Raw genomic sequence first — 27471 nt, 5'->3', positions numbered from 1 at the left:
GCAGTTTCTTTTATATATTACATTTAAAAATAAATAAATCTTTTGTACATTTTAGAAAATTCGTCAATGTGGTCTTTTTAAATACCAGCGGTACAATCACATAAACAAGTGTGAATCACTGCTTTGGAACTTACCAATAAAAAATATATTAGAGTAGACTAGGGTTTGCAGTTTTTAATCAAATAAAATAGTGTTCCAATCATTTGGAATGCAATGCATTCGGGACATTTGGCATTTAGACATAAGATTAAGTAGCCTATTTTCAGGGGTTATTGACCAATCACTGAATTGTGCTAAACTGAAAAACAAATTGCAAAATTTAGGTTAGAGTAAGCAAGCTGCGTCCATACTCAAATTGGAATTTTTTTTCCCAAATTAACACTTTTTTTGCCTTCATTTAGTAATTTATTTTACAGTTCCAGATCAGATGTAGAGCAGGGGGTATCTAATTTGGACATCCAGCTGTTTTGGTAAATTATAATTTAAATTCAATAAATAATTAGATATTCAGACTTATAGGAGATTTATCAAAGCACACTGTTCTAAAAAGTGGTGCGAAAATGGAAACACATCACCATGTTCCCCAATCACCATGGAAACAGGTAGAAACAGCCTCTCTCCCCTTTTACATTTGATCCACTTTTTTAGAATACGACACTTTGATAAATCTCCCCCATAGTCTGTAAACACATATAAAAGCTAATTATTTTCTTTCATCCTACATAAAACAGGTAAAAAAAAGGATGAGAGAAAAAATGGAAAAAGAGACACTTAACATGTCTAGCAGCTGGAAGAATGCTCACTGATCTGCAATATGCTGCTGACAAGACCAGTTTCTTGGCTGAGTGGCGTACAGGCTTTCCCCAACTACAATTATGTACAAGTTCATTTATATTTCCTTTGATTTCACACGGGGACGGGGTGCTTATCATAGTGAGATTTGTCTGGATTTAAAATTGAATTTCAAATTTGAGTCAAAGTAGCCAAACTGAAATTCATCTCACTTTTTTTGGCTTATAATTTAAAGGTCTAAAATGTACCCCTCCCGCAACCTGTGTAACCCTTTACCCTGTTGTGTCAGGCACCCAAAGTCCATATTTTCACATTATCATACTAATTCATATCAAGTCTAAACAATGTTCTTTTGCAGACAGCTTCCCCCTTACTAGAGCTACTCAGACTGGAAGGAGCTATTCCTAAATCATTTGACAGATTATCAGAGGATGGCTCCTGGGGGCTCCTGGCACCATAGCCTCTGCAGAGCACTGTAGTGATTATAATGCCTAGAGCAGGGGTACCCAAAAGGTAGATCCCCAGGTGCTGTTGAACTACAAATCCCATGATGCATTGCATGCCTTTAGAATGCTATTAGAATTACAAGGCATTATGGAAGCTATATTTTTAAAAACATCTTGGGATCTACATTTTGGGAACCCCTGGCCTAGACCTAGAGCATCCCTATAGTAATTCACTGAATTCCAGATAATTCACACTTTTTTTTTAAAACTTTTGTTGGACTCACTAATGTATGATTATTTATTTAAAGGGGGATGTGCTCCAGTAAGAGTACAAAGTACATTTATTACTTAAAGGACCACTTTAGGCACCCAGACCACTTCAGCTTAATGAAGTGGTCTGGGTGCCAGGTCCAGCTAGGTTTAACCCTTTTTTCTATAAACATAGCAGTTTCACAGAAACTGCTATGTTTACCTATGGGTTAATCCAGCCTCTAGTGGCCGTCTCATTGACAGCCGCTAGAGGCGCTTCCGCGCTTCTCACTGTGATTTTCACAGTGAGAAGACGCCAGCATCCATAGGAAAGCATTGTGAATGCTTTCCTATGGACTGGCTGAATGCGCGCGCGGCTCGTGCTGCGCATGCACATTCAGCCAAGGAGGAGGAGAGGAGGAGGAGAGTTCCCCGCCCAGCACTGGAGAAAGGTACATTTAACCCCTTCTACACCTAGAGCCCGGCAGGAGGGGGCCCCTGAGGGTGGGGGCACCCTCAGGGCACTATAGTGCTGGCACTATAGTGGTCCTTTATAGTGGGATATTTGTCACTTAGGGTTGCATTCTTATAAGATATTTGTAGCACCAAACAAGGAAAATGAAACTAAATCCCACATATACATGATAATACGTTAACAGATAATGTATAAGTAGAAAGTGCACCAGTTTACTTTGTTAATCTTTATAAGCCAATCTGCTTTAATATATTGCACGATAACTAAAAAGTAAGCAATACTAATGATAAAAATGAAAAAGTTGTACCTTCGTAAAAGTCATATGTGCACATGGTATGACCGATAATTGTAGGAAAACTGGAAATCTCCCGACTGCATTCCAGCAGATCTTTGGCGAGTTCCTGGTGAAGTTGGGTATTCCTCACCACCACTTTGTCCAAAATAATCTGCTCAAACTGGGGCCTAAAAAAGGCGTCTACAGCTATGTCTGTAATCACAACTGTGCCGGGTTCGATGCCTGGGACATGAAAAGGTGTGAATTAGAACAAATCTGCCAAACAAAACTGACTTTCCAAGTAACACTTCAATTATTACTTTTTAACATTATCTAAGTGGGAAAAATATTAAAGGGAAATTACAATGTTGCCAACCTTGTCACTTATCAATTGGCATCTTAAAGAACAGAAATATATTTTCGATATGGATATTAAAACGGGGAATGTACTTAACTGCACCACTAAGCTTAAACATTAATAGGGCTGCTAGGAATTTACATTGATTTCTATTAAACATATTACGTGCTATTAAACTTTCACTCGACAGGCAGAGTTCTCAGGTTCTGAGAAAGTTCAGATTTAGACAATCTGGAGCTAAGATTGGAAAATTTGGAACATAAATGTAGCAATAATCTCCTTTATTAAAAATAATGTTTACCAATCCCTCCAGATGTCCCAATGCGAATTAAGGTGACGTCACGGCACTTGGCATGGTGGAGTAGCTTGATGAGTTCATGGAGCATAATGGAAATAGAAGGGATTCCCATCCCGTGCTGTAAAGGATAAAATTACAAAATGTTACTACCAAAAATATACAGACTGTGCACTGCTGAGGTGTTAAAACAAGAAAAGGTAACCATAACTGAGTATGTTATCTTTATTATCCGTGTAAGTGTAATTTATTTGGTTTGTATTTGTATCTGCTAAAATAGAATTGTATAGAACTTGGGAGGTATGCTCACATTATTTGGGGGGGTCTGTGCAGTCCAGGATGCCATGTTAGGAATTGGGGGAAATGCAGCAAAACTATGGCAACCAGCAATGCCTTTATGATATGTAATAGATTAAAGTTAATTCAAAACAGTTACATTGTTATGGTATTTTTTAACAAAAAATATTTTACTGGTTCATTTTATATATTGATTCCTGCTAAACATGCCGAGACATCTACAATTGTAGATAACTATGTTTCAATGATTTTCGCAATGACCTATACGTCATCATTTGTAATTGTAATTGTCACCACAACTTTCTTTGACATTTCTTGGAAAAAAAAAAAACTATACAGAAAGAATAAAAAGAAAAAAAATGAATGGGGTAAATGTTTATGAAGCGTTCTTCATATACGTATCTAATTTGATCTATACATCTGCCTAGAAGCACAGAGCATAGGTTATATCTGAAGGTTGTCTATGCCCGGCATAGGTTATATCTGAAGGTTGTCTATGCCTGGCATAGGATATATCTGAAGGTTGTCTATGCCTGGCATAGGTTATATCTGAAGGTTGTCTATGCCTGGCATAGGTTATATCTGAAGGTTGTCTATGCCTGGCATATGTTATATCTGAAGGTTGTCTATGCCTGGCATAGGATATATCTGAAGGTTGTCTATGCCTGGCATAGGTTATGTCACGATTCCGGGGAACCCAACACGCTAACACACACACAGACACACACACAGAAAGTGTGCTGTACCGGTCCTTAGAGTGGCCGGGCTAAGCACACAAAGAATAGTCAGGAGACAAGCCGAGTAAGGGGAACCAGAAAACAGAATAACGAGAAACAAGCCGAGGTCAAAGGGTAGGAGAAAGTCACAAAGTCAGTATAACAAGCCAGAGGGTACGTAACCAGAAAGCACACGTTCACAATCGATACCATAAAGCAAAGACCACAACAGGGCACAGATAGACAGGAAAGGTAAGTATTTAAATCCTAGCCTGAATCCTGATTGGCTAACCACCAATCAGTATTAACAAACACACGTGGGGGATATCTATACCCCCCACTGTGTTTGTTGCACTGTAGCTTTAACGCCGGGTCACGTGAGTGACCCTGGCGCTTAGATAATAGTGCCGGCTCCCAGCGTGCAGCGTTAGACATGCTGCCGCTGGGAGGAGGAGAGGAGGACGCGAGCGGCGTGTCAAGAGGAGAGGACGCCGCTCGCTTATCGGTAAGGGGAGAGGGGACCGCGGGCGGCGACGGACCGAGGGTGAGTGCTGCGAGAGGATTGCAGCCTCCCCTCACCGCTGCCCGCGGAGCCCTGACATAACCCCCCCCTCGAAGACGGCCAGAGGGCGGGAAGCCAAAGGCTTCAAAGGAAACCGCGCATGAAAGGAGCGGATCAAGGAGGGGGCGTTCAAGTCAGAGACAGAAACCCACGACCGCTCCTCCGGGCCATAACCCCTCCAATCAACCAGATACTGCAACCGACCTCGAGAGAAACGAGAATCAAGGAGAGCAGCCACCTCATATACGTCACTAGAGACCGCGCGGAGGGCATCGGAACGCCTGAGAGAGCCAGAGAACCGATTACAGAGCAAGGGCTTCAAAAGGGAGGTGTGAAAGGTGTTAGGTATGCGCATGGAAGGGGGCAAGGCCAGGGAGTAGGAAACAGGATTCACCCTACGCAACACCTTATAGGGACCAAGGAACTTGGGCGCGAACTTCATCGAGGGAACCCTAAGGCGGAGATTCCTAGAGGACAACCAAACCCTATCACCCGGAGCATAAGAAGGAGCCGCACACCTACGACGATCAGCAAACCTCTTTTGAGTAGCAGCAGCACGACAAAGAGCAGCATGGACCTGATCCCACATCTTCCGTAAGGAGGCGAGGTGCTCGTCCAAAGCGGGCATTCCCTTGTCGGAGAATACACCGGGAAGGACAGCGGGTTGGAACCCATAAGCCACCATAAAAGGACTTACGCCAGTAGAAGAATGAGACACAGTGTTCCTGGCAAACTCAGCCCAGGGAAGGAGACGGGACCAGTTGTCCTGGTGTGCATTCGTGAAACAGCGTAAATACAACTCCACAGACTGATTTGCTCGTTCGGCAGCTCCATTAGATTGCGGATGATAGGAGGAAGTAAACGATAAGGAGACCCCCATCTCAGCACAAAAGCCTCTCCAAAACCGAGAGACAAACTGAGGGCCCCTGTCAGATACGATATCTTGTGGTATACCATGCAAGCGGAACACTTCTTTGGCAAACACCTGAGCCAACTGAACCGCAGAAGGTAGCTTCTTAAGCGGAATGAAGTGCGCCATTTTGGAGAACCTATCCGTTACAGTCAAAATTACTGTCTGCCCATCAGATGAAGGAAGATCCACAATAAAGTCCATGGATAAGTGTGTCCACGGTTTCTTGGGTACAGATAGGGGCATAAGGAGTCCCAGGGGTTTAACATTAGGGGACTTACACTGTGTACAGACACGGCAAGCCTGCACGTAATCTACCACGTCTTTTTTGAGTGAGGGCCACCAAAACTGTTGGAAAAGACCCTTGTAAGTCTTGGTAACCCCTGGATGACCAGCCGTTTTGGCTGTGTGAAATAAAGTTAACAACTTCTTTCTGTCTTTTACTTTCACGTACAGCTTACCAGTAGGGGTCTCAGAGGGTGCTTGGGGTTGGTATGACTTGATACCATCAAGAAAAAGAGACGAGATAACCAAACGGGTAGTAGCTATTATATTAGTTGTGGGTACAATGGGCTCAGGAGTGGAGGTAATAGAATCTACAGGTTCGTACTGGCGGGAGATGGCATCAGCCTTGACATTTCGATAACCAGGCCTGTATGTGATTATGTACTGAAAACGTGAGAGAAACAAAGACCATCTAGCCTGACGAGAGGATAACCTCTTAGCATCTGCGATATAGGATAGATTTTTATGATCGGTTATAACCAAAATCTTGTGTCTAGCTCCCTCTAACAAGTACCTCCATTCTTTAAATGCCATCACTATAGCTAATAATTCCCTGTTCCCAAAGTCGTAATTCTTTTCAGACTCTGACAAGCGTTTTGAAAAGTAACCACAGGGAAGGAGGGGTTCGTCATACGATTGTCTTTGTGACAACACTGCTCCTATACCTGATTCAGAGGCGTCTACTTCCAGTACAAAGGGAAGGGAAGGATCAGGATGGTGTAACACAGGGGCAGTGGCAAATGCCTTTTTTAGAGTCTCGAAGGCCACAATAGCATTAGGATTCCAAACCCTGGGGTGTAAACCCTTTTTTGTCAGTTTAGTGATAGGGGAAATAATGGATGAGAAGTTTTTAACGAACTTTCTATAATAATTGGCAAACCCTATAAATCGCTGTATTGCCTTAAGTCCTTGGGGAAGGGGCCAGGACAGTATAGCTTCCAATTTTGAAGGATCCATGCTGAATCCTTGTTCAGAAATAACATAACCCAGGAATTGTACAGAAGTTTGGTCGAATAAGCATTTCTCTAATTTACAATAAAGACCATTCTGCAACAACCTTTTAAGCACCATCCTAACATGAGTATGATGTGTCTTCAAATCTGGAGAATATACAAGTATGTCATCTAGGTAGACTACAGCACAGACATGCAGTAGATCTCTAAGGACATCGTTTATGAGATCCTGAAAAACGGCAGGAGCATTACACAATCCAAAAGGCATGACCAGATACTCGTAATGCCAGGGGCGGACTGAGAACCCTCAGGGCCCACGGGCAAAATAAATCAAGGGCCCCCTTACAGGCCCCACCCATGCTCCGTAGCAAGCCCCACCCTTGTCCCGCCTCCAGCCACACCCTACACAATCTTTAGACACAAGGAACAAAAGTGCAATAATCCCCTCAAGGCCCCAGTAGAGACTACAATTGAGGGCTAATGGGCCATGGAGGGGGGGTCTTTCTAGCAGAGGCTATCTCAGTGTTATTTAGAGAGTGTTAGAAAGAATCTACTCAAGCCACATTAGAGACTACAATGGAGTCTAATGGGGGCCTGGAGGGGGGTCTCTCCAACACTCTGGTTCCTATTTACAATATAGCAACACAACATAGCTTGCTGATACCTAGGCCAAGTTGGCTCCTCCTACCTTAATTACTGTTGCTGGAAGGCTGTGGGCTTGCTGGCTGTGGGCTTGCTGGCTGCGGCTGGCAGGCTGTGGCTTCCCGGCAGGCTGTGGGCTTGCTGGCTACTGCCGGCAGGCTGTGGGCTTGCTGGCTACTGCCGGCAGGCTGTGGGCTTGCTGGCTGTAAGCCTGTGGCTTGTTGTAAGTCTGTGGGCTGGCTACTGGCCTGTGGCTGGCTGCTGGCCTGGCTGGCCTGTGGGCTGGCTAACTGGTGGCTTGGTTGGCTTGTGGGCTGGCTGGCTGGCTACGGGGGCACTTGTAGATTATTTAAAGAAATAATCCATGCACATTAACCACTGCTGCTCTGTGTAGTGGTTATGGTGCCAGGAGGGCCAGGACCCCCTCCCAGAGTAAGTAGTCAAACCGTTTAAGAACAGTTTGAAAACTTACCTGGGGTCTGCTGGGATATGGGGCTGTAGTAGGGTATAGGAGCAGTGGTGCAATGTGTGAGGGGTGCAGTGTGTGTGAAAGGTTCAGTCTGTGTGTGTGTGTGTGTGTGAACATATAGGGTGTGTGTGGCAATGTTAGTATGGGGGGCTGTGTATGGGGGTCTGTGTATGTGTGTGTGTGAGGCAATGTGTGTAAATGTGTAGGGTGTGTGTGGGGACAGTGTGTGTGTATGGGGGGCAGTGAGTGAATGTGTATGGTGTGTGTGTGGGGGGGCAGTGTTTGTATGGGGCTAGAGTTCACTCTCACTACTACGACCACCAGGAATCCCTGGTGGTCGCAGTGTTGAGAGTGAACTCTAGCTGTAGCTCCAGGGCTAGAGTTCACTCTTGCGAGAGCCGGAGCGTTGCCGTGGTAACTGCGGCAACGCTCTGTGCTTGCGTGAGAAGGACCCAGAGAAGCTGCAGGCTAAGCTCCCGGGTCCTCTCTTCTTCCCTCCCTGCCAGCTGCCCGCACGGTGCCTGCAGACCGGGGAGAGAGATCGGCTGGGGCGATCCACCAATTATATATACAGCCCTACTGTGTGCCTTTTTGTCTCCCCCAGTCCCTCTGTATGTTTCTTTCTCCCCCTCACTGCTCCTCTGTGTCCATGTCTCCCCTCTCCTTCCCAGTCTCTCTTCCCCCTCTGCCTCTTTCTCCCCCTCCCCTTGTGGGTCTCTCTCCTTTCTCCCTGTGTCTCTCGTCCCCTCTGTCTCTTTCTCCCCCCTTTCCCTGTGTCTCTCTCTACCCCACATCTCTAGTCCCCTCTGTCTCTTTCTCCTCCCTTTCCCTGTGTCTCTCTCTACCCCACATCTCTCGTCCCCTCTGTCTCTTTCTCCCCCCCTTTCCCTGTGTCTCTCTCTACCCCACATCTCTCATCCCCTCTCTCTTTCTCCCCCTTTCCCTGTGTCTCTCTCTACCCCACATCTCTCGTCCCCTCTGTCTCTTTCTCCCCCTTTCCCTGTGTCTCTCTCTACCCCACATCTCTCGTCCCCTGTCTCTTTCTCCCCCCTTTCCCTGTGTCTCTCTCTACCCCACATCTCTCGTCCCCTGTCTCTTTCTCCCCCTTTCCCTGTGTCTCTCTCTACCCCACATATCTCTTCCCCTCTGTCTCTTTCTCCCCCCTTTCCCTGTGGCTCTCTCTACCCCACATCTCTCATCCCCTGTCTTTTTCTCCCCCCTTTCCCTGTGTCTCTCTCTACCCCACATCTCTCGTCCCCTCTGTCTCTTTCTCCCCCCTTTCCCTGTGTCTCTCCCTACCCCACATCTCTCTTCCCCTCTGTCTCTTTCTCCCCCCTCCACCATCTCTCTATTCCCCTTCTTTCTCCCCCTGTGTCTCACTCTCCCCCCTGTCTATTTCTCCCTCCTTTCCCTGTGTCACTCTCTCCCCCCCTCTGTCTCTTTCCTTCCCCTCCCCCTGTCTCTCTATTTTCCCACTGTCTGTTTCTTCCCCTGCCTCTATCTTTTCCCCCTCTCTGTTTTATTTTTCCCCCTCCCATTTACCAAGAGAAGACTGAAGGGGCCGGGTACATGCTGGAGCCGCCGGGCCGGGTGGCAGCCTCGCCGGTCCGGCGGCACTCCTGTCAGGCTGTCAGTAACGCTGAGGACGGAAGGAGGGGAGGAGCATGTCTCTCTCACATGCTCCTTTGCGGTTCCCACATCCTGTGCTGGGAATTGTGGGAACCGCAAAGGAGCATGTGAGAGAGACATGCTCCTCCCCTCCTTCCGTCCTCAGCGTTACTGACAGCCTGACAGGAGTGCCGCCGGACCGGAGAGGCTGCCACCCGGCCCGGCGGCTCCAGCATGTACCCGGCCCCTTCAGTGTGCCACCGGACCGGCCACCCGGTGGCACTTACATGCACAGATGCCGAGGCCGCGGTGGGGCAATCCGGCCCTGCCGCCGGGCCCCCTGATGGCGGCGGGCCCCCCTCCCAGCCGGGCCCTCGGACCATGTCCGAAGTGCCCGACTGGTCAGTCCGCCCCTGCGTAATGCCCACTACGCGTATTGAACGCCGTTTTCCATTCATCATTCTCCTTAATACGAACAAGGTTATAAGCCCCCCTGAGGTCTAGTTTAGTAAAATATCGAGAACCTTTGACACGATCAAACAATTCGGTAATGAGGGGAATCGGATAGGCATTTTTAATCGTTATATTGTTTAGGGCTCTGTAGTCTATACACGGTCTCAAATCGCCCTCCTTTTTTGCCACAAAAAAGAAACCAGCACCAGCAGGAGAGGAGGACCTTCTAATAAAACCTTTACTTAAGGCCTCTCGTATGTACTCCTCCATGACCTGGTTTTCTTTCTCAGAAAGAGGGTAGACCTTACCCCTAGGAGGCATAGTACCCGGTAATAGGTTTATGGCACAGTCATACTCACGGTGTGGGGGTAGCTTATCTGCCTCCCTTTTTTCGAAAACCAAAGCAAGGTCTGCATACACAGAAGGGACAGAAACAGAAAGCGGTTTAGCCGTGGGCACGTTAAGTAAACAAACGGGACGTACTTGGGCCATACAGTCTCGTTGACAAGATTCCCCCCAGGAGAGTATGTCTAAACAACCCCAATCAAGTACTGGGTTGTGTTTCACTAACCAGGGAAAACCCAGAACAATGGAAGCAGTAGGGGAGTCAATTATTTGGAAGGTTAACCTTTCCTTGTGTAAAGCACCCACAGACATCTCTATATCTTGGGTTTCATGGGTCACCAGAGGTCTCTCAAGCGGTTTACCATCTATGGCCTCAACGGCCAAGGGTGTGGCCTTTTGGATCAAAGTCAAGGCTGCGGTTCTGGCAAAGGTCTCATCCATAAGGTTGTCAGCCGCACCTGAATCGATCAAGGCTTTAGTTGTTATGGTGGTTTTATTGACCAAAAGAGAGACCGTAATAAATGGTCTGGAGATGGACACATGAGGGGACAAAGTCATAACACCCGAGGCCGACCCCTCTCTAGGCCTTAGGTGCTGGAGTTTCCCTGTAATTTAGGGCATGTATTACAGTGGTGCCCCCTCTTTCCACAATAGAGACATAACCCCTCCCTTCTACGATACGTTCTTTCAGCCTCAGTTAACCCCGTAGCACCCAATTGCATGGGTTCGGGGGATGGTTGCCTAGGAGCGGGTAACGCTAGTAATGCAGTACTGGGTAGAGCAGGTAACACCCGTGTATCCAGCCGTCTTTGACTACGTCTCTCTCTAATGCGGTTATCAATAAGGATTACATAGTCTATAATATCATCTAGAAGGACAGGCAGTTCCCTGGATGCTATCTCATCCAGTATGTAAGCGGCCAAACCCTCCTGAAAGGCTGTTACGAGGGCGTCGTTATTCCAAACCACTTCAGCTGCTAGAGTGCGGAATTCGATAGTATAATCCGCTACAGATCTGTTACCCTGTCGAACCCTAAGCAGAGCTTTGCCAGCAGAGGCAACCCTACCGGGTTGATCAAACGTGCGTTTGAATGCTGACAAAAAATCCGCAAAGGACATAGGAGACATATTTTCCCACATGGGGTTTGCCCATGCTAAAGCTCTCCCAGACAGGTGGTTTATCAAAAAGGCAATTTTGGATCTGTCGGTGGGATAGGAACGTGGATTCATCACCAAATGGATGTCAATTTGATTGAGGAAACCACGACACAATGCTGGGTCACCACTATAGCGCTGTGGCGGTGTCATATGGACTACATGAGCAGGAACGGGTACTGGAGTGGCAATGGGTTCGGGCACAGCAGCAACCGCCTCCTGGACGGCAGGCTGCAGGTGTGCAGTACGAGCCAGTATGGTCTGCAAAGCTTGAGCAAACTGATCCATATGGTGGTCCAAGCCTTCCATTCTAGCCTCCTGATTAACTAGGAGCTGTGGTATGTCAGCAGGTTCCATTATGGCCCTGTTGTAATGTCACGATTCCGGGGAACCCAACACGCTAACACACACACAGACACACACACAGAAAGTGTGCTGTACCGGTCCTTAGAGTGGCCGGGCTAAGCACACAAAGAATAGTCAGGAGACAAGCCGAGTAAGGGGAACCAGAAAACAGAATAACGAGAAACAAGCCGAGGTCAAAGGGTAGGAGAAAGTCACAAAGTCAGTATAACAAGCCAGAGGGTACGTAACCAGAAAGCACACGTTCACAATCGATACCATAAAGCAAAGACCACAACAGGGCACAGATAGACAGGAAAGGTAAGTATTTAAATCCTAGCCTGAATCCTGATTGGCTAACCACCAATCAGTATTAACAAACACACGTGGGGGATATCTATACCCCCCACTGTGTTTGTTGCACTGTAGCTTTAACGCCGGGTCACGTGAGTGACCCTGGCGCTTAGATAATAGTGCCGGCTCCCAGCGTGCAGCGTTAGACATGCTGCCGCTGGGAGGAGGAGAGGAGGACGCGAGCGGCGTGTCAAGAGGAGAGGACGCCGCTCGCATATCGGTAAGGGGAGAGGGGACCGCGGGCGGCGACGGACCGAGGGTGAGTGCTGCGAGAGGATTGCAGCCTCCCCTCACCGCTGCCCGCGGAGCCCTGACAGGTTATATCTGAAGGTTGTCTATGCCTGGCATAGGTTATATCTGAAGGTTGTCTATGCCTGGAATAGGTTATATCTGAAGGTTGTCTATGCCTGGCATAGGATATATCTGAAGGTTGTCTATGCCTGGCATAGGTTATATCTGAAGGTTGTCTATGCCTGGCATAGGTTATATCTGAAGGTTGTCTATGCCTGGCATATGTTATATCTGAAGGTTGTCTATGCCTGGCATAGATTATATCTGAAGGTTGTCTATGCCTGGCATAGGTTATATCTGAAGGTTGTCTATGCTTGGCATGGGTTATATCTGAAGGTTGTCTATGCCTGGCATAGGTTATATCTGAAGGTTGTCTATGCCTGGCATAGGTTATATCTGAAGGTTGTCTATGCCTGGCATAGGTTATGTCTGAAGGTTGTCTATGCCTGGCATAGGTTATGTCTGAAGGTTGTCTATGCCTGGCATAGGTTATATCTGAAGGTTGTCTATGCCTGGCATAGGTTATATCTGAAGGTTGTCTATGCCTGGCATAGGTTATATCTAAAGGTTGTCTATGCCTGGCATAGGTTATGTCTGAAGGTTGTCTATTCCTGGCATAGGTTATATCTGAAGGTTGTCTATGCATGGCATAGGTTATATCTGAAGGTTGTCTATGCCTGGCATAGGTTATATCTGAAGGTTGTCTATGCCTGGCATAGGTTATATCTGAAGGTTGTCTATGCCTGGCATAGGTTATATCTGAAGGTTGTCTTGTCTATGCCTGGCATAGGTTATATCTGAAGGTTGTCTATGCATGGCATAGGTTATGTCTGAAGGTTGTCTATGCCTGGCATAGGTTATATCTGAAGGTTGTCTATGCCTGCATAGGTTATATCTGAAGGTTGTCTATTCCTGGCATAGGTTATATCTGAAGGTTGTCTTGTCTATGCCTGGCATAGGTTATATCTGAAGGTTGTCTATGCCTTGCATAGGTTATATCTGAAGGTTGTCTATGCCTGGCATAGGTTATATCTGAAGGTTGTCTATGCCTGGCATAGGTTATGTCTGAAGGTTGTCTATTCCTGGCATAGGTTATATCTGAAGGTGAACTTATCACACACACTATCTGCAGATGACAGTTTCACTGTAAAATATAATGAATGTGCGATATTTAGATATATAATAAGACAATGCTGCGGAGCTCTGTGATTATAGACACGAAACACACTGTTTTACAGCTGTGGTACATTCTATAATTAATACATAAAGAGATACTCACACTAATAGACAGCACAGGGCCTACTTTGTACATGCTATATCTGTCCGTCCCAGCGCAGATATCCACTATGTTATTACCATCTCCGTCCAGACCCAGTTCATTATGAATGAATAATGCGAAGCTCCTCATTCTGTTAGGACTTCCTCCAACACACACAAACTGGAAGAGAATTGTATATATTTAGAAATGCACCGTGCTAGTTAAACAGGTTAACGGTACTTCATAGTTACCGTAAGATCAAGAGAAGTCACCTGCTCACATTCAAGGCCGCCAGAATTTCAATTTCAAGCATCATTTATTGATTTATTTACTAGTGTGAACAGTGAGCAATTCAAAGGGAGTTTTACTAAAGACAAGATTATCAGGAATCGAAAGTGAATTTAAAATTCAAGGCCAGGATAGCAAACTTTATGTATATCATTTCTCAACCTGTGAGAACTCAGTGCTTACTGTGTAAATCTTTATGGGATACAGAATTCAAAGTTCCGTAGGGATATTCACTAAACTCTGTATTTTTACAAAGCACATCTGAATTCAGAAACTGAAGCAAAAATATTTGATCTGTTTTTTTTTTTTTTACCATTTTTGACTTAGCGTTGCCAATTGGATTTAATTTGTGAAAATCTGGAGTATAGTGAGTGGCAGGGTGAGGGGGTGAGTGTGACAGCGTATGTGGCAGGGTGAGGGGGTGAGTGTGGCAGAGTATGTGGCAGGTGAGAGGGCTGGTGAGTGTGACATGGTTGGGGTGAGTGTGACAGGGTATGTGGCAGGGTTAGGGGGGTGGTGAGTGTGACATGGTTGGGGTGAGTGTGACAGGGTATGTGGCAGGGTTAGGGCGTTGGTGAGTGTTACATGGTTGGGGGTGAGTGTGACAGGGTATGTGGCAGGGTTAGGGGGGTGGTGAGTGTTACATGGTTGGGGGCAGAGTGTGATAGTAGAAAGGAGTGTGTAGTGGAGCTGCTACGTGAGAGAGAGCACAAAATGCTTTTCAGATGTAGAAGCCTCGCCCTCCCCGTGTGCGTGTGTCTGTGTGTGTGAGTCTGAGGTAACAAAAACAGTCATGAGACTGTCCTGGAAGTGACAAATACATATTACCAACTAAATGAATTACAACATGTTAGATGCTGTGTAACTGAGTTTCCCTGTTATGGTCATGACTCATTCCTATATGAATGTTTTTTCCTGTTACAAAAAAGTTTCTTTTTTCTTCTGCAACAACTTCCCTGATTGAAGTGAGCTTTGCTAGCAAAGAAATCCTGTCAGGAACAAACATTATAGTTAATAAAATAACTATACTAATTTTGTCAAAACATAACAGCCGTCAGAAGAAACAAACATGGATTTCCTTTTATCTGGTAACAGGTCTGGGAGGTATGTCGTGTCGGTGTGGCTTCATTTTTGGACGGAGACAGCATTTTGTCCTTGGACTCAGGAAGCACATTGGTATCTAAGGTCAGCCTTTATCATTCCTCCATGCCAAACACACGGCTTCATGGGAGATTTGTTTTTGTTTTTGTATTTGTATTTTCTTCATTATTATTTATAAAATATTTTACCAGGAAAGATACATTGAGATTTCTCTCATTTTCAAGTACGTCATAACATATATAGTTATTTAAGCTTTAGTATATCGAGTAAGATTTCCTATGAAGAGAATTATACTTTCTCAGATTACCTTAACATCTCCAAACATGGAGGGCAAATCGTGCGTTTTGGTTCCTAAGTCGAAGTGGTAGAGAATATCTTCAGACAGCATGTCCAGGTGAGGGTTTTTAATATGTACAAAGCCATTGCTAAAAAAAGAGACAGATGTAATTATTATCCATCCATTGTCAGTGCATAATTTGTAAAAAATAAAACATGGAGGATTGTTCCAAATGTCTTTACTAAAGAGTGTTAACCCCTTTACTCCGGGACTCATGTATAAACGATTGCCAGGGTGTGCATCCATACCAAGCGGATACAGGATTTGTAACATTGCAATTAAAATATATTTCATACAACCAAATTTCACTTGGGGTCCCAGACATTATCTCATCAATTCTGCTGAGCTCCCTGATCTGTGTTTTGAGCACTCTGCACATCTCAGAGACATGAAGGGGCATTAGGAGGGGTCTGCACACAGCTACAGAGGTCCATCCGCGCTGGTAGCCCACAGGACCACCAGGGAATAGATTATTGCTCCCTCTCACAAACAAAGGAGGTAAGCAGGAGTCGGGCAACATAAATTAAAAGGGCATTACAGTTCGTGAGGATGCTGAACACAGGAACACAGCATCCGCACATTCATCCCCCCAACCTGTCACAATTATCCCCCAAACATTGTCAGTCACACCCTGTCACATTCATCCCCCAAACATTGTCACACTCACCGTGTCACACTCATCCCCCAAACATTGTCACACTCACCCTGTCACACTCATCCACCAAACATTGTCACACTTACCCTATCACACTCATCCACCAAACAATGTCACACTTACCCTGTCACACTCATCCACCAAACATTGTCACACTTACCCTATCACACTCATCCCCAAACATTGCCACACTTACCCTGTCACACTCATCCCCCAAACATTGTCACACTCACACTGTCACACTCATCCCCCAAACATTGCCACACTCACCCTGTCACACTCATCCCCCAAACATTGTCACACTTACCCTGTCACACTCATCCACCAAACATTGTCACACTTACCCTGTCACACTCATCCACCAAACATTGCCACACTTACCCTGTCACACTCATCCCCCAAACATTGTCACACTCACACTGTCACACTCATCCCCCAAACATTGCCACACTCACCCTGTCACACTCATCCCCCAAACATTGTCACACTTACCCTGTCACACTCATCCACCAAACATTGTCACACTTACCCTGTCACACTCATCCACCAAACATTGCCACACTTACCCTGTCACACTCATCCCCCAAACATTGTCACACTCACACTGTCACACTCATCCCCCAAACATTGCCACACTCACCCTGTCACACTCATCCCCCAAACATTGTCACACTTACCCTGTCACACTCATCCACCAAACATTGCCACACTTACCCTGTCACACTCATCCCCCAAACATTGTCACACTCACACTGTCACACTCATCCCCCAAACATTGCCACACTCACCCTGTCACACTCATCCACCAAACATTGTCACACTTACCCTATCACACTCATCCCCAAACATTGCCACACTCATCCCCCAAACATTGTCACACTCACCCTGTCACACTCACCCTATCACACTCATCACCCAAACATTGTCACACTCACCCTGTCACACTCATCACCCAAACATTGTCACACTCACACTGTCACACTCATCCCCCAAACATTGCCACACTCACCCTGTCACACTCATCCCCCAAACATTGTAACACTCACCCTGTCACACTCACCCTGTCACACTCATCACCCAAACATTGTCACACTCACACCGTCACACTCATCACCCAAACATTGCCACACTCACCCTGTCACACTCATCCCCCAAACATTGCCACACTCACCCTGTCACACTCATCCACCAAACATTGTCACACTTACCCTATCACACTCATCCCCAAACATTGCCACACTCATCCCCCAAACATTGTCACACTCACCCTGTCACACTCACCCTATCACACTCATCACCCAAACATTGTCACACTCACCCTGTCACACTCATCACCCAAACATTGTCACACTCACACTGTCACACTCATCCCCCAAACATTGCCACACTCACCCTGTCACACTCATCCCCCAAACATTGTCACACTCACCCTGTCACACTCACCCTGTCACACTCATCACCCAAACATTGTCACACTCACCCTGTAACACTCATCACCCAAACATTGTCACACTCACCCAGTCACACTCACCCAGTCACACTCATCCCCCAAACATTGTCACACTCACCCTGTCACACTCACCCTGTCACATTCACCCTGTCACACTCATCACCCAAACATTGTCACACTCACCCAGTCTCACTCACCCAGTCACACTCATCCCCCAAACATTGTCACACTCACCCTGTCACACTCATCACGCAAACATTGTCGCACTCACCCAGTCACACTCATCCCCCAAACATTGTCACACTTATCCTGTCACACTCATCCCCTAAACATTGTCACACTCACCCTGTCACACTCACCCAGTCACACTCGCCCTGTCACACTCATCCCCCAAACATTGTCACACTCATCCTGTCACACTCACCCTGTCACACTCATCACCCAAACATTGTCACACTCACCTAGTCACACTCATCCCCCAAACATTGTCACACTCACCCTGTCACACTCATCACGCAAACATTGTCACACTCACCCTGTAACACTCATCACCCAAACATTGTCACACTCACCCAGTCACACTCACCCAGTCACACTCATCCCCCAAACATTGTCACACTCACCCTGTCACACTCACCCTGTCACATTCACCCTGTCACACTCATCACCCAAACATTGTCACACTCACCCAGTCTCACTCACCCAGTCACACTCATCCCCCAAACATTGTCACACTCACCCTGTCACACTCATCACGCAAACATTGTCGCACTCACCCAGTCACACTCATCCCCCAAACATTGTCACACTTATCCTGTCACACTCATCCCCTAAACATTGTCACACTCACCCTGTCACACTCACCCAGTCACACTCGCCCTGTCACACTCATCCCCCAAACATTGTCACACTCATCCTGTCACACTCACCCTGTCACACTCATCACCCAAACATTGTCACACTCACCTAGTCACACTCATCCCCCAAACATTGTCACACTCACACTGTCACACTCATCCCCCAAACATTGCCACACTCACCCTGTCACACTCATCCCCCAAACATTGTCACACTTACCCTGTCACACTCATCCACCAAACATTGTCACACTTACCCTGTCACACTCATCCACCAAACATTGCCACACTTACCCTGTCACACTCATCCCCCAAACATTGTCACACTCACACTGTCACACTCATCCCCCAAACATTGCCACACTCACCCTGTCACACTCATCCCCCAAACATTGTCACACTTACCCTGTCACACTCATCCACCAAACATTGCCACACTTACCCTGTCACACTCATCCCCCAAACATTGTCACACTCACACTGTCACACTCATCCCCCAAACATTGCCACACTCACCCTGTCACACTCATCCACCAAACATTGTCACACTTACCCTATCACACTCATCCCCAAACATTGCCACACTCATCCCCCAAACATTGTCACACTCACCCTGTCACACTCACCCTATCACACTCATCACCCAAACATTGTCACACTCACCCTGTCACACTCATCACCCAAACATTGTCACACTCACACTGTCACACTCATCCCCCAAACATTGCCACACTCACCCTGTCACACTCATCCCCCAAACATTGTCACACTCACCCTGTCACACTCACCCTGTCACACTCATCACCCAAACATTGTCACACTCACACCGTCACACTCATCACCCAAACATTGCCACACTCACCCTGTCACACTCATCCCCCAAACATTGCCACACTCACCCTGTCACACTCATCCACCAAACATTGTCACACTTACCCTATCACACTCATCCCCAAACATTGCCACACTCATCCCCCAAACATTGTCACACTCACCCTGTCACACTCACCCTATCACACTCATCACCCAAACATTGTCACACTCACCCTGTCACACTCATCACCCAAACATTGTCACACTCACACTGTCACACTCATCCCCCAAACATTGCCACACTCACCCTGTCACACTCATCCCCCAAACATTGTCACACTCACCCTGTCACACTCACCCTGTCACACTCATCACCCAAACATTGTCACACTCACCCTGTAACACTCATCACCCAAACATTGTCACACTCACCCAGTCACACTCACCCAGTCACACTCATCCCCCAAACATTGTCACACTCACCCTGTCACACTCACCCTGTCACATTCACCCTGTCACACTCATCACCCAAACATTGTCACACTCACCCAGTCTCACTCACCCAGTCACACTCATCCCCCAAACATTGTCACACTCACCCTGTCACACTCATCACGCAAACATTGTCGCACTCACCCAGTCACACTCATCCCCCAAACATTGTCACACTTATCCTGTCACACTCATCCCCTAAACATTGTCACACTCACCCTGTCACACTCACCCAGTCACACTCGCCCTGTCACACTCATCCCCCAAACATTGTCACACTCATCCTGTCACACTCACCCTGTCACACTCATCACCCAAACATTGTCACACTCACCTAGTCACACTCATCCCCCAAACATTGTCACACTCACCCTGTCACACTCATCACGCAAACATTGTCACACTCACCCTGTAACACTCATCACCCAAACATTGTCACACTCACCCAGTCACACTCACCCAGTCACACTCATCCCCCAAACATTGTCACACTCACCCTGTCACACTCACCCTGTCACATTCACCCTGTCACACTCATCACCCAAACATTGTCACACTCACCCAGTCTCACTCACCCAGTCACACTCATCCCCCAAACATTGTCACACTCACCCTGTCACACTCATCACGCAAACATTGTCGCACTCACCCAGTCACACTCATCCCCCAAACATTGTCACACTTATCCTGTCACACTCATCCCCTAAACATTGTCACACTCACCCTGTCACACTCACCCAGTCACACTCGCCCTGTCACACTCATCCCCCAAACATTGTCACACTCATCCTGTCACACTCACCCTGTCACACTCATCACCCAAACATTGTCACACTCACCTAGTCACACTCATCCCCCAAACATTGTCACACTCACCCTGTCACACTCATCACGCAAACATTGTCGCACTCACCCAGTCACACTCATCCCCCAAACATTGTCACACTTATCCTGTCACACTCATCCCCTAAACATTGTCACACTCACCCTGTCACACTCACCCAGTCACACTCGCCCTGTCACACTCATCCCCCAAACATTGTCACACTCATCCTGTCACACTCACCCTGTCACACTCATCACCCAAACATTGTCACACTCACCTAGTCACACTCATCCCCCAAACATTGTCACACTTACCCTGTCACACTCATCCCCTAAACATTGTCACACTCGCCCTGTCACACTCATCCCCCAAACATTGTCACACTCACCCCCCAACCCTGTCACAATCACACTGCCACAGTCACACTCCTACTCTCAAACTGAAAAAATAACTGATTTGGAGATTTTTCAGCTATTTCAGCCCTAAAATCAACATACATTTTTGACATTTTTGCGTTTAGGGAATGCCCCAATCCCACCTTATATTCCCACTTTGTGCTGGATTTTACTTATAATACTAACAATTATCTCTTATATCTTTCTATCTCCAACTTTGCTTTTACAATTTATAAGGATTGGCATGGCATATGGGGAAGCACGAGAATAAAATATTATATACCCAATGTGAAATAGCAGCTCGGGGAACTATTCATTAAACAGCAATTTATTTAACGTGCAAAGTACTTGCAAATTTTGAAACCAAAATGGAATACTGGGAAACAAAATCTCATGCTTAGATTGTATTATAAAATGCATACACTTCTCTGGAAATTGAATAGACGTCAGTAAGAAAACTAATATTTAGCTACTGAAGCTAAATTTGTATTTTGTTATTACATACATACATTACTATACATTTGATGCAAGCACGAAATAGAAAAAATAAAATATCTATTCTACTTACAGCAACTTACAGAACCAACTTGCAAAATTCAGAACAAAATATCTAAAAGTTATAAAAATCCCTCATAGTTTTAAAAAAAAAAAAAAAAGGTCAAGAAATTGGAGATTTTTAGGATAATTCAGTAAAGTTAAAGTTGTTGGAAATTCACAGTAAATTTCAAATTTAAGGCCAAACGGAAAACAAAATCACCAAATCAACAATTCTTTCAATTTGACTACTTCGGACTTAAATGTGAAATTTACTCTGAAATCTTGACATTCCTCGCTTTAGTGAATAAACCATCCAATTTTAGTTTATATCGTGGCTCACACGACCTAAACTTGCCATTTAGTGAATACCACCCCCATTGTAATATTTAGTTTTAAATAAAATTAAAGCCTAGAAGATCACAATATTTTGTCTACTTACTCCACATAAGTCTCCCTCTCTGCTGTGCTGGACTTGCTGTTATCGACTAATATGGGTGCCATCGCTCACTGTAAAACACAGTCTTGTACACTGGCTCTCTCAGATAATGTTATAGTTTCTAAACATCCACAGTAGCATGTCTCTCTGGTGTGACATCATGATGGGCGGTGTTATTATATGACAAGATGATGTCACCCAGAGGAATGTCACTTAGAGCTCTCAGATTGGCTAGAATTCGGGGGGTGTTGTCACTGCCTTGTTATGAAACTATTTGGCTTTGGTTAATCATTTCAGGCAGATAAAGAAAGTAAAAAGCTTAACCTTCCTTCACTAGTATATTTCTGTACTGATTTTCTCATGGGCTGAGAGAGAGTTTTTTTGTAATTTTCCATAGAGATTAAAAGGAGGATTTGTGTTTCTTTGTCTCAGTAATAATTATATATTCTTTCTCCTGCATAGGAATTATCCGATATAATGAGGTAGGCGAGTATGTTTATACTTTGTATGTAAATGTAAGTGCAAAGGAGGAAACTCCTGTTCCCAAAATGTTTTGAGAGGGGTGTGTCTCTGTTTGTGTGTCTTTGTCATAGCATCACATGTGTGTCTATGCCAATTCATTTACTGATTTACTGTTGAGTCCACTTGCTAAGAGGTTAATAGACTTCACTGACAAGTGAAAGAACTGGTTTTGTTAACAAGGGTTATATTTAGTAATGTGACAATTGTGGCGAATTAGAGGTGAATTGAAAGCAGAATTCAAAGTGGCATAAATCTGGTCTTCCGTGGAGATATTTAAAGGATTGTATTTTAATTTGCATGGTGAGTGGGGGAGGAGGGGGGAGTGGAGTGGAATGTGAATTCCATCAGAAGTTTCAAGATTATTTAAAAACCCTTTTAATTTGAAGTTCACTTTTAATCGCTCAAATGACAAAGTAGAGTTTGTAGATCTGGAGATTGATGTTATAGATAATAACTTGAATACTTAGACAATTGGAAGCCAGTTGACGGTAATTTTGTAAATTTTATTCCAGCCATGAGTCACCATTAAAAAAAAAAAAATGATTTCAGAAAATCCTGTATAGCCAATTTAGAATTAGGAACTGTTTGGAATTATCTGTCTGTAGAATGTAGATGAAAGAAATGATTTTTTTGTGTGGAAATTATATGATTATCATTTACTAGACGACGCTAACAGGAGGCGTGGCACATAGATAAGGCACCAGTCCAAAATTCGACTGACTTCGTCGATACTCCCCTGATATCTAGCCCGCCTGATAGGCACTTCTATTTCATTTGTTGGCTAACTATACAGATAGGTTTATTGTAAGATGATAGGCTACTACATTACAGAGGATTCTCTGGAACCCCTTTATAAGCCTTAATATAGAAATTTTCTCATGACAAAGGTGCTATGTAATACTTTGTTATTATTATTATTATGTAGAACTGAAACATTGGTTGGGACTTTGTTTTGTTTCAGATGTGTAGTTGTGCCATCAGCTAGTCATAGTCTGTTGACCTGGGCTAGTCCCTGTGGACCTTTAAGCATCCTGGCCAGTAGCCTCCCGCCTTTGTTAGCATGTTGATAAAAGAAGGCCTTCGAGCGTTGCAATGAACGATAGTGACGGGACGTCATGTGTGTTTGAAGCTGTCTCCGGGCTTCCAATAGTTCCGCGTATGTCGACTCGAGGTGTGATCTCTTATGCTGTGCCTCGAGTGTAGATATGCGGTCCATAAGGTCGGTTATTTGTCGTTGTGATTCCTTTCTCTTTTTGGAAACTAGGTGCATCAGTGTGCCCTAGAAACTAGGTGCATCAGTGTGCTTTTATGCGCCTCCCAGATCGTGGTCGCGAGTTGGTCTCCCGTTGTGTTGAGCGTAAAATATGTATTGAGTTCCTCGGACACCTGTTCCCTGACTGTTAGGTCTAGCAGTAGCGAATCTTGGAGCCTCCATGCCCATGAGGTCGGACGCGTCCTTGGGGAATCTATCTTCAGAGTGACTGGTCCATGGTCGGACCAGTGTGCAGCTCATATCTCCGCCGTTTGAATTGTCGTCAACTGTTCTTGTTGCATGAATATATAGTCTATTCTCGAGTAGCGTTTGTGGATCGTAGAGTAGTTGGTGTATTCCCTGTCATCGGGATGCATTGCGTGCCAGCAATCCACCAGTCGAAGGTTCCGTAAAGATTTCAGTATATGTTGGAGAGCATCTTGAGTTATGCAACTGTGTCCCGTAGACGAGTCGGTAAGAGGGTGTAGTGGTACATTGAGGTCGCCGCCTAGGATCAAGGTTCCTTCCGTGAAGGAGGAGAGCTTGAGGAGGGTTTTACGTATGTATTGGGCTTGGTTATTGTTCGGGACGTAGATTGTAGCAAAAGTGTAACGTCTATCTTGAATATCTCCTTTAAGGAAGAGGTACCTGCCATTTGCATCCGATAGACGGTCCGCTTCGCGGAATTGTAGCTTTGCCTCCATGAGGATGGCTACCCCCGCCCTGCGGGCCGTGGAGTGATTACTATAGGCGGCATTGGGATAGTGCTTACTTTTCAGCATTGGGGCTGCACCCTCCTTGAAGTGCGTCTCTTGTAAGAAGGCTATAGATATACGCCTGACGTAGAGGTCCCGTAGGAGTTGCGTCCTACGTTCCGGGATGTTGAGACCGTGGCAGTTCAAAGATAAGATTCTGTATGGGTCGGGCTCGTAGGTCGTGAGGGGGCGAGGGACCATGGCCACTCCCCGCGGCATCGTGACCCACACGGGCGGGGGGAGAGCGGAGAAAGAGCAAGGAGCGAGAGGGGGGGATGAAGAAATAAATAAATAAATAAAAAGGGGGGCGGGGGAAGAAGGGGAGGGAGGGGGGTGGGGGTTTTAAGAGAGAGCTTGAGAGAATGAAGGGGGCGACAGTCACCCCTTAACTCGCCTTCCCCTTCCAAGCGAAGTTACCTCGGTTAGAATTGAAGTTAGTAAATGAGAGTTAGAGTGCTCGCCTCAGATGAGAGACGGCAATTACACCTATATGTAGGTGCAAAGGAACCCTCCTAGGAGGGTGTTTTCGTGTGACCACGGCGGCAAGCGACAGTCGGGCCTGCTAGAACAAGTTCAGCAGCGTCCAACTACCGATTCCCCGTGGGAAGGGTTTGTTCACACGAGTACGTTCGGGGTTAGTGGGTGTGTCCGGCAAGCATCACCACCCTGGGTGGTTCCTCTCCTGTGTGAAGAGTTAGATTAGGGTCGTGGGCAACCTACGGGTGCTCCGCCACCTCGTCATTAGTCATATGTCACTTACGTGGATTAGTGTATACAGCAAGTTGTATCATCGGCCTAACTAGACCCCTATGAAGAGGGGTCTTACGTCATTTTTTTAGGAAGTACAGTGTGGTCCTGGCGGGGGCTAACCCTACCTATATCACAGTCTTCTGTGAGGGCAGTATGAGTCAGTGTAGGTTGTCAAGTATCGTTGGGGTGTGGGGCGGGAGCACAACATAACCTCGGGCTAGGGGACTAAGGTCCATAAACAGGGGTGTCGGCCGGTCAAGTTGGACGCGCCCAATGCTCGTCATAAGGTCTAGTGTAGCGTGGGGGTGTCGGGAGGGGGCCAAGCCACCGCCACCAGCAGTAGCTCATGCAGCATTTTCTGTGTGACATGGGGTGTTAGTGGTCTAGGGGGTGGGCTAGACCAATGTCGTCGGCCTACCCGAGGTGGGGAAGGTGCAGATATGTCACATGGGAAAAACATACATGACATGTCACCCATTGCATTGATGCCTAAACTTGAGACAGCCGGGTATATAAACGCCGGTATACATGTACATGGTCAAATGCATAATACACAGTACATTCCTCCTTTAGCATGTAGGCCTGGATTTGAGACAGTTGGTTAAATAATAGCCTGTATGCATTACACAGTTCCCAGGGTTGCTCCTCTTCCCCTTACACCCCCCCCCATGCCCCTGTTATCTGTTAATTGTTCCCCTTTTTGCTATTTTCCTTTGCATTCCCCCCCCCCCCATTCCCCTGTTTTGTTTTGTTTTTTGTTAATAAATCATAAAGATTATATTATAGGATGGTGATACATGTATGTCCTCCCCCTCCCTCATCCCCCCGCACACTAAGCTTCCCAATCCCCCTCCACCCTCCGTTCTCCCCATTCCCGCATAAACCTGTAGCGGATTGTCCAGCATTCCGTCAACCATCCATGTGCGGGCAGTCCAGGTGTATCCAACAGCTCGGAGGGTACAGGTGTAGGGGGCGGTAGCGCAGAAGGCAGACGTCCCATGTCCCGTGCAGGTTTCAGCCAACCTCCTCGGGTGGCAGAACCCCTCCAAGCTAGTAATGCCCGTCCCAGGTTCCCCTCCCAAAACAGCCTGGCCAGTTCTAGGAGGAAGAAAAAAGAAAAAAACATGGGGGCAAGTGGGGACCAAGTCACCGTAGGAGAGACATGTGGCGGTGTTAGGCCTCTATCCTGACCTCTGCAGTGAGACGAGGGAGCCCCCCGCCCGGTCCATGGCAGCAATACCTGCAAACCTATTCCCGTCCCCCACCCAAAGAGACAAAAGAGAGAAATAATAAAAGAAAAAGAATAAAAACATTTTCAAGTGGTGGGCCAGGAGCCCACCCGAACCGGTCGGCCAGCCAGCCATGGCTAAGGTGTAGCTACTGGGCCATCAGGTCACAGGTGGGCTTGTTCCCGGTCGTAGCCAGCTATTCTTCTGGATTAGTCGGGTGTGGGAGTATGACGCCCGGGCGGTTCTCCCTGGAATCCCTCCGTGTTCGCCGGGGCGGCCTCTGGGGTCTGGGTTCCCTGTCTAATGGTTCCAGGATCCAGTCCGGCACAGCTATAGGTGGTAAATCCAAACGCTGCAGGAAACGTGGGACTTCATCTGGCCAGCGTGCGGCTACCCACTCATTGCGGTGGCGCACCTGTATGCTGAAGGGGAAGCCCCATTTATATGGTATATTGCGTTCCCTGAGGGCAGCTGTTATGGATCTGAGGGCTCGTTGCGCTTCTAACGTGGCAGGGGAGAGGTCTTGGTATAGAGAGACCTCAGTGCCCTGGTATTGCCATGTGGGCCGCGTTCTGGCGGTGCGCATTATGCATTCCTTTAGTGGGAAGGAGTGAAGGCAGCAAATGAGATCACTGCTGAGGTGAGGGAAGCTGTGAGGGTGGAGGTGAGAGATTGCAGGTCAGCTTTAGTGACCATATTACTTGCCAGGCGCCTGATCTCTGCTCCTATGTCTGCCAGCGTGGGCTGCTCCTGATCTGAGCTGGAGGAGGCAGGGGAGATTGGCGCCATTTTGGAGCCGTGCGCGTCGCGGCTAGACCCCAGCGGGGTTTGAGGAAACCCGTCCATCGGGCCCGAGGAGGATGCCTGGGGTGCAGCCTGGGGGGTCTGCGGGTGTTCCGCTCGCTTTGTGCGCCCCATCAGGGTCGGTGTGCGTGCGGTAAGTGGCTGTTAGGAGCGCGGTGGCGAGGAGCTCAGGGTTTAGTCGGCAATGCTGCTCGGACCTCATGCCACGCCCCAGCTTGCACGTTATCAACTGTGTATTTATATCAGCAGCTCCACCACTAGTTATAAATCAAGTGTGAGTCGCCCCATGAGATGAGACTAGTGAATAACATAATACATGAACGGTTAAGGTAAAGGCATGTAAGGAACTACTACAATAAACTCTTTAGGAGGTGAAATAATGACATGTTTAAACGCTTGCTACATTACGATTAGTTGATGTGCATAGAGCAGTTCATGTGATCA

The 27471-nt window shown here is 46.7% G+C and overlaps 1 protein-coding gene across 2 annotated transcripts in view; it reads right to left on the bottom strand.

Moving 5' to 3' along the window:
- The window catches only part of UPP2 (uridine phosphorylase 2), a 38413-nt gene that overhangs the window by 4304 nt on the left and 6638 nt on the right, over positions 1-27471 (bottom strand). The window contains exons 1-5 of one of the 2 annotated variants that reach the window (XM_063429634.1): positions 21719-21858; positions 15225-15342; positions 13550-13708; positions 2896-3010; positions 2270-2479 (exon numbers count right to left, since the gene is read on the bottom strand). In XM_063429634.1, the coding sequence (XP_063285704.1) occupies positions 2270-2479; positions 2896-3010; positions 13550-13708; positions 15225-15342; positions 21719-21780 (664 nt within the window). In that variant the 5' untranslated portion in view covers positions 21781-21858. Of the gene's footprint in view, positions 1-2269; positions 2480-2895; positions 3011-13549; positions 13709-15224; positions 15343-21718; positions 21859-27471 lie in introns of those variants that run through there. The other variant, XM_063429635.1, reaches the window with a different exon arrangement.

This window comes from Pelobates fuscus, chromosome 8 (assembly GCF_036172605.1).
Source record: "Pelobates fuscus isolate aPelFus1 chromosome 8, aPelFus1.pri, whole genome shotgun sequence".
In the NCBI taxonomy this organism is placed as follows: Eukaryota; Metazoa; Chordata; class Amphibia; order Anura; family Pelobatidae; genus Pelobates; species Pelobates fuscus.
The sequence above is the reverse complement of the archived record's forward strand: the minus strand, read 5'-3'. Positions and strand labels throughout refer to the sequence as shown.